Source organism: Antrostomus carolinensis, unplaced genomic scaffold (genome assembly GCF_000700745.2).
Source record: "Antrostomus carolinensis isolate BGI_N321 unplaced genomic scaffold, ASM70074v2 scaffold2972, whole genome shotgun sequence".
Lineage (NCBI taxonomy): Eukaryota > Metazoa > Chordata > Aves > Caprimulgiformes > Caprimulgidae > Antrostomus > Antrostomus carolinensis.
This window is the reverse complement of record NW_010301409.1, coordinates 39,556-47,962: the sequence shown is the minus strand read 5'-3', so window position 1 is coordinate 47,962 and position 8,407 is coordinate 39,556. Positions and strand designations below refer to the sequence as shown.

General features: G+C 36.9%; 1 protein-coding gene across 2 annotated transcripts in view; it reads right to left on the bottom strand.

Moving 5' to 3' along the window:
* OLFM3 (olfactomedin 3) overlaps nt 1-7,514 on the bottom strand; it is a 21,070-nt gene extending 13,556 nt beyond the window's left edge. The window contains exons 1-3 of one of the 2 annotated variants that reach the window (XM_010163417.1): nt 7,362-7,514; nt 2,584-2,724; nt 1-128 (exon numbers count right to left, since the gene is read on the bottom strand). The exon at nt 1-128 is cut by the window's left edge and continues 43 nt beyond it. In XM_010163417.1, coding sequence (XP_010161719.1) covers nt 1-128; nt 2,584-2,724; nt 7,362-7,514 — 422 coding nt within the window. Of the gene's footprint in view, nt 129-2,583; nt 2,731-7,361 lie in introns of both variants that reach the window. The other variant, XM_010163418.1, reaches the window with a different exon arrangement.
* Between the last annotated feature and the right edge of the window lie 893 nt (nt 7,515-8,407).

Here is an 8,407-nt window from a genome sequence, read left to right as displayed (position 1 = left end):
CGATCATCTTCGATTTGCCGAAACTTGGCCTTCAACCCTTTCATTTGTGTTTCCATTTTTAAAACATACTGGAAATCCCTCTGAGTCCGTAGATTCAAAACTTCAATAGATTGGGACATATTTTGAACCTGTTAAAGAAGAACACTCTCTAAATGCATTCTTTGTTGCTTTACCTTTTTTTCCTGGTTAGGTAGTTAAACGTAAATGTTAGGCAATAAAATGTGTTTATGTCAATGCTTTAGTTGCAAGTCATTTATACCACATTATTGTTTTAAATTCCATAACTGCTGACAGTACAAAAATTGGGGAACAGGGCTAGCAGAGGACTACCAGGAGCAAGACCTTGAAGCCATAAATGATTTGGACTAGCTTCTTTGAGAGAGAACTTTTCCGCACCATTATCAATGGTCTAAAAAAAAAAAAAAAAAAAAGGCTTTTAGGCAGTAGAGTCTACTTTGTCACTTGTAGTAGATGCTGACTGTTCTTCAGGATGTGCTATATAGCACATGTTTCCTACTGAGCACTTGGGGAGGGACAGGACTGAGATTTGGAAATTATGGTTAGTATAATTTTTATTACTAGTAGGCATTTATGTAATAATTCGGTATAAGAAATTCATGAGACTACCCAGAGATAAGCTTGGGTGTGCCCATCATCAAATAGCTGTTTGCTCATTTAGTAAGTAGATATAAAATTAGAAATTTTATCCAATTGTTTTATTGGTAGAAGACTGCATTTTTTTCACAGATGAGAAGTAGAGAATATTCAGGTAACTTTTGCAGAGCAAGTGACTTTGTAGCTATAGTGAGCACTTTTACCACAATGAGGTAAAACCACTGTCATCTAGAGAAGATTATATGTATTTTGAACAGTATCTATTATAAAAGCAATGTTTTGCCAATCATAAAAATGACACATTTTGCAAGTTATTCTATTTCAGTAAGTGTTTTGTTTTCCCAAAACATGAAAAATAGACTGCTGTAAATGTATTAGGCACCATATTGAAGTTTTGGCTCAAGAAAAAAAAAAATTCTAACTTTCTAATAAAAGACAAACTCAGCAGAATTCCTGTTTGCAAGAATATGCAATATTTGAACTGATATTCATGTTTGAAACTAATATATTTTGACCTACAGAATGTGTGGATTCCAGAAATACTCTTAAAAATAGTAAACATTACTTATTATACATGTGCCATTAGCAGTTCTTAGAAAGTTTTTTTTTTTAAAGTAATTTTTTTTTCTTTGCTTTCTAATTGTTGAAAGCAGTAAAATAAAGTCCTTCAGATCTTGGAAGAACTTTCAGTGTTTCCACTTAGTAGAAGATACATTCACATAAAGGCTTTAAATGACTGTGCATGGACTTAGTGAAGTAATAATATGACTTTACCTACCCATCATTACTACAGTTCTAATAGTAAGGAAATAATTTTCAGAGACTGATTTAGGTTCTTTCCTGTGGCAGCTCAAAAGCTATATTGGGATCTTAACACCCCTCCAGCCCCTACCCTAGAAAAAAGTAGGATTTTTTTACACTGATATTTTAGTGTTTGGGAAATATGCTAAAGCAAAGACACTGGGAACTGAAGTCTTCCTCTGTTAAGTAAAGGGACAGCATGAGGGGAGGTAGCTCCTCCTCTGTGTGCTGGTTCATCAATGTCCTCTCCCTGCATCTCATGCTATGGGCTCTGTCACAACCTGAAACTAAGTCCCAGCTGAAGTTCATGGAGGTTTAGGGAGGGAAAATCTGCAGGGATCTGGCACTATAAAAAATTTGTATGCTTAAAAATGTATTTTTAAGTCTACATTTTATGTTGCTTTTCGCTGCTTGTTCAAACACTCTCTCATGCTTCAGGTTCTGTCCCACTAGCTGTGATGCAATAACTAAAACCTGGGTTACTCATACAGGAAATGCAGAACAATAGTTTGTGTTTTCATAGTTGCAGCATTTTTTTCAGTTGTTGATGCAAAATAACACTTCAGTGGTTTTACTATAATGAATAGCAATAATGGCTAATACTAGGTATAAGAACTGAGTTGTTTGGGCAAAATTTGCACCACCAGAGAATGAATAAATAGTATTATTTGAGGAAGGAACAATTGAAAGAAAATTAGAACTGTTTCTCTTCTGTACAGTCTGCTTCGCAGGTGCTGTCATGTCTGTATCTTGTTATTTGTTGATAAGAGACAAGGAATGACCTTTAACAGTCTCATATGATTGAAGCAGAAGCTCTAGTTTAAATCCCAGAGCAACTAGTTAGTTTGGGATAGGATTTGCAACTGTTTTTACACAGAAAAATCAGTCCTGTCTGTGTGTAAGGAAGAATTTTGGGAGGGGTGAACAGGAGAGAAGATGCAACTTTAGTTTGCGAGAGAAGTGACTTGGGTTGGGAAAAGTGTGATAGAAGGAAAAGAGACAAATAAGGATAAGTGGCGAGAACACAGGTGAGGTATATACCCTGAAGAAATATTTTTTATTAGATAACTATTTAGTACTCCATTATGTATTAAACTTAAAGGGAAAGGAGTGGATTTCCATGGGAAGTTTAGTGATCAAAAGGAGGAATTTGTTGGGAAGACTTACCTTCTCTAGCAGTTGTCTGAGTTGCCTGCTTTTAGCATCTCTTGAACATAGGTTTTGTTCAGGTGCGACAACAGTGCATATGCAACGGCCATCAGGATCCTGCGCTGAACTATAAACTTGCCACCCTTCCTTGGGGCTAATCTGAGTCTGCAACAACAGAATGATAAAAATAAAGGGAACTGAACTGGTTTTGTTGTTGTTGGAAAACCCACTACCTCAGAATATTTTCATTTATTTTTGCAGTATATGCTTGCAATGAGGTTCCTCCTAGTCAACACTTACTACTCTCTTAACTAGTTAGATGGGTGGTTTTGCACAATTTTGTTGTAGCTCACACCTTTGTAACAGCTCCATAGAAGTGCCCAGCACACACTGTTCCCAGGGTGGATGAGAATAGTTTTTCTGCTTGTGATTCAGCACAAGCTAGTTGATTTAATTCTTTGCAAAGTGATGTTACAGTTTTTCATCAGCAGAGAACAAACATGTCCTTTCAGCCTGAATGACTTCTACTTTAGTCTAATGGAAACAACAAAGACTGAATAGAACAAATATAAAACCCCAAAGAGAGAGCACAGTGTATGTGACGTGTTGGGAATTGGCTCAGAAGTGGTTCGGGATGTGTGTTAGCAAAGTTTGCTCTTAAAGATGCAGCACACAAAACTGTTCTCCATCGACTTTTACTGCACCTACACCAAAGGGAAGAGAGGCTTGATGCGCAGGGTAGTACTGAAAAGTGTCTGGGTAGTTGAGGTGAATGGGAGTCATGGCAAGCATGGCACAGTGCAATTAATACATTGCACATCCTTCACTGGGACAGAAGAATTCTGAAAATTCCTAACACATTATTTTTTACAGCAACCATCACCACCACTCAGAAAGAAAAGCAAAAAATCACATTTGCTTGCAAAGCAGTCTGACTGCACTGCATTTAAAGTTTGTGTGATACCTTGTGAGACTAGGTATCTGTCCATTTAGTGAGATGTATAGAAATACACAGCATAAGAATGAGATAAAGCAATATAATTAGATGATTGAAAAGATTCAGGTGATAGAATTAAAACTAATGGACATGAGAAGTATTTTTTTTTTACTTTCTTTTAAATCTGTAATTTAAAAATAATATTATGCATTATTGTTTCCTAATAATATAGTATTGACTACTGAATTTCATAGTACAGATGCTAATGGATGCTATTGAAGTAATTTTGGTCTGGACACAGTTGGAATCAATTACTAGTTATATTATAAAATTGTACTCCGTGTCAGCATAGAGAGTGATTATTTAAACTGCCAAGTTTTGATATTGATGCTTCACTGGTGGCTTAGTGCAGAGCAAGTTGCAGAGTTCCTCAGCTCAGAAGAGGTGCAATAGTTCTGTAGACAGGTTAGAAAAGAGCACAGAGTTTTCATAACAATGATTTTTCTGAAGAAGTCAGTGAAGATAGCAGCGACCTCTTCTCCTGCAGAGTTAATTGAAACATCAAAATTGTGGTGTTTCCCTGTTTTGCAAGGAGAACAGTTTCATAATATAGATGACTGTAAAAAGAGGACAGATGATCTTGCCTTAGGGTTTGCTAGAAAGGCATATCCTGAGTTCAGTGCTAAATTATACTGCCTCTATGGTGCTGTCCTCATTGTAATTTTTAGAACAAAGGGAATCTAATTTAAGACATGGAGAGCAATAAAAACTAAACAAAATTACATCTGCAGCCACAATTTGAGTTGTTTTTGAGCAGCTGCTAAAACTACAAGCTTGAACAATGGAAGCCGATCAAGGCTGGTAACCCTTGCAAAGTGTGAGCCTTGTTCACTCCAGTAGTTTCTGTGATTCTCTGTGGAAATTATGCCCAGTGTTGTCCTGCAAGAGCAAGGAAACCAAATTTTTGTTGAAGTTCAGGAACCTAGAGCTTGTGAATGTGATTCCTTTAGGACAGAAATACTTAATATAAGCTTCTGAATAATTGTGATATTTGAGCCTTATACGTGCTACTTTTAGATTGGTAGCAACTGTTTTACTGCATTCTAGTATGTTTTTTACAGTTGAGACTGGATGAGATACCAGGATTATGCAGGGTCTATAGTAAAGCCATTATAATCCAGGCTGTGTTATCAAAGGTGCTTAAGTACTGTAATGGTTTTTTCTTGGCCTCATCTAAGGAAAAAAACAATCCAAACCAAACCCACTTTATTGATTAACTTGGCAGATATTTTCTTGTGGTGTCTAGCATAAGGCTTGATTTTAAAAAGTAACTGCTATTTGGAAAATACTTCTCACAGGGAGATGCTGTCAGGCGCAATTCAAGTGCCTGGTTATTGGCTGCCCATGCACAAATAAGCACTCACATGGTACTCCTACAATTTAGGCTACAGTTCTTAGTGGCGTTCTGTGGCTTCCTGTATTTGGCCATTAGGGTTCCTTCATTAATTAGGATGGGTAATGTGAGCAATCACAGAGGAAATCAAGCACAAGTATGTAGGTGCACTTTGCTTTTATTTTTCTATGTTATTTTTTTAGTTTGACATTTAATCCCTACCTCAAGCAGAAACTGCTGTGCTGTGCAGGAAAGGAGCTAGAAGGCATCAAAGCCTTACAGAAGATACTGAATCTGCTCTTCAAATGCAGGCTTACTGCTGACAGGCTTTAGTAAACAAGCAAGAAAAATAACAAGTGGAGAATAGCAACAATAATAAATTATGCTAGCTCTTGAAAATCTGAGGAAAGCTGAGGAGTCCCTAGAAAGACCAATATTAATCACTGCTGTGGCAGGCTGCTGTGCTACAGACTCTCTTCACTTACCTCCAAAAGATTTATTTTTTCACTTGCACTTTTATATATTCTGATAAAACTGTTATAGTTACCTCCATTGTTACTAGTGACAGGGCAAATGGCAGTACATATACATGATATGGTTGCTTAAATATAAACAGTATTTTTCAGTTTGTCTTGCAATTTCAGTCCTGGGACTGGAACAGAGCTGCAAAGAGGAAGCCCTTTCCCCGACCCTATCTCCTTATGCAATTATTCCAGCTGAAGGGAGGAAATTGTGAGTGTTTGTTCTTTTTTCCTGGTACCACATACAAAGTTTGAGCTGCGTATGTGCTAGGAGAGAGCTTCTAGAGAAGTGTGCTGGACAAGCTGACAGTGGGTAACTCTTGATGGCAGTTAAAAACCAGTCATTGATGTCCTCAGCATCACTGAGCACCTGGGGCGTAAAGTCTCTCAGCCAACATCCAAAGTTTAGAAAAAGGGTAGCAGTTTTGGGGTGCTTGCTTTTATGCAAAAAGAACCCCACATTATTGAAGGTAATATTTTTTGTTTTACTGGGCAGATGTCGCCAAACTCAGATGATCAGGTTGTGATGATTGTTTCCCCAGCTCTACAGGCACTCCTGCTACCCCTCTTGAAACACAAAATGTGCATATAACTCCAACAAAATGAGTGCAAAGAGCATTATTGAAGTAATACTTAGGAGGCATTTATATCAGCGGCGCTCTGTTGCAGCCAAGGGAAGCATGACAGTTTACCTGAATCTGAACATGTTAATATATATAAACACAGAGATGTCTGTGTGTAAATATATATATATGTATGTGTGTTTTAATAACTAGTGTGCATCTTAGTGGCTCAGTTGCAACTTTAAACTTATATTTAAATATTATAGGGAACTTTATTTCTTTTAATATCATATTTTCACAAGAACTAGCAATATGTTCAATGAGCACAAGTTACATCTAGGGGAAAAAAAATACAGCTTTTCCTTGTCTTCTTACCTTCTTGCTGCTCTAAAACACAACAGGATTCTTTTACAACATAATTTAATTAATTTTAAAGTCGTAATATTTAAAATCTAAATGCAGTGATTTTCTGCAGCAGTGTTTTTCCTGCATGCATATATTGAGTTCAATGTTGATTACTGAATGCATCATTTTTAGTTACAACTAAAAAACTAAGTTCTGAGCATAGTGAACTACTGTACAAATAGTTAAATTTACATTTTACATAACATACTATTATGTAAACACCTGATTGCAGTTACACAAAAAGATACAGAGAGAAGCATATTTTACTAAACATTTAGGAAAATGGTGTTCTAGTTTATGAATACCACTATGGTGTTCACTGTGGTCCAATTAAAGTATTACTTTAATATTTAGGCTTCTCATGAGAATCACAGGTTTTTTGTAGGTCTTCATTAACAGAGGCTGCTGTATATGAGCATCAACCATACAAAGTGATACTTGTGTTATTTGTATTATTCCCATATCAGCCTTTCTAAAATCTGGTACCCAACCTCCTAATACCAATTTTATTTTGTTTCTAACAGCTATTTATTTGTTTAACTGTACTCTGTTAAAGAAAAACAGGAAAGAATCAGACCCCTTGCATATTGTAGTGAATAGCTAATATATAACATTATTCCTTAAAAGAAACCTACTCCCAGATTATTTTTTTTTTTCTTAATAATGCAAAACAACTTTCGGAGCAATAAACATAGGAAAAAAGTCTAGACAAATTAAATGACATTGCTGTACTATTCTCAGCATTTCACACTCAAGATGAAGGCATTTGTTCTTAAATATTTAAGGATGCTATTTTAAAATCTTTCCTTTCATAGTAAGACCACAACATGCTCACCAATGTGCAGTTTCATGATGCTCAAAGAGAAGCATGCATTAAGTGATGATAGGAAGATTAGTAGCTTAAAAAGAGATTTACAAAGAGGCAACAAACTAAAGCTTTTGCTGGCACTTAAATACTACTACAGCATTAAGATGGCTTGCAACACATCACAGCTACTTACTAGAGTATCTGAAGTGGTTATTCTGGTGGTATTTAGTCCTACCAGAGATGGGAGAGTTTGGGACATCCAGTTAGAGATCATTGCCATGGTACTAAGCACAGCACCAAGCTTCAGCAGTGGAGGACTCATTGCTGTGGAGCTAATGAGTTTTCATAGTGACTGATTATCATCCCAGTGCAGGCTGGCAGTGAGAGGCGTGACTGCAGCACACAACATCCACAGCATGAAAGGAGATCGAGCTACCCAGATTTAATCAGCCATTAAAAACACTCATATCCTCATTTGCCCTCTGTCTTTCTGCTCTTAAAACAAATGCTTATGACTGTCTTACACTGGCCGCTAAATAAGCAGTCCTTTCTATGTTAATAGTCATTGCAGTTTCCAGTGGGAGATGGCGTGGATGAATTACCTCGTTATAGGTGCCAGAGAGTCAATTAGCACTTAATTAGCTCAGTCCTTGCAGAGTGGTATGTATTCCCGTCTGAAATGCAAAAGCCCAATCACAAACCCAGACACAAATAACCCCTCATTCCTCATCACTGCTTTGGTAGAAATATGCTCTGAATATGGTGCTGTACTTGTCCAGGTGGACGGCGAAGGGGGAGAACTGTCAGCCTGCTCATGAAAACACCAGAAACCTTTCCGAACCTTCCTTGATTTGTTGATCTCACATAAATTACAAACATCAGTTACTCGATGATTTGCACAGCTTGTTATTAAGATATTTGTTGTTCATAAAAGAACATTGAAGCAGTAAAGATTCACATTTCTCAGTGTTCATGTTAGTTTACAAGCTTTTATAGCAAGAGTTACTGCACTACATTGAGGGCTGGCAGACTCAGTGTATCTTCATTGCTGTTCGAATGGGAGCAGAAGACAAATGGTGGGTTGCTCATGTAGCATTTTGAGGCTTCTTTTGGCTCTAATCTGCTGTTAAATCTACTGTTCTCTACAGCTGTAGAATGATCTCCTGGTTCAGTAGCAATTTTCATAAATTTAGCAAGTGTGAGAAAAAAAGCCCC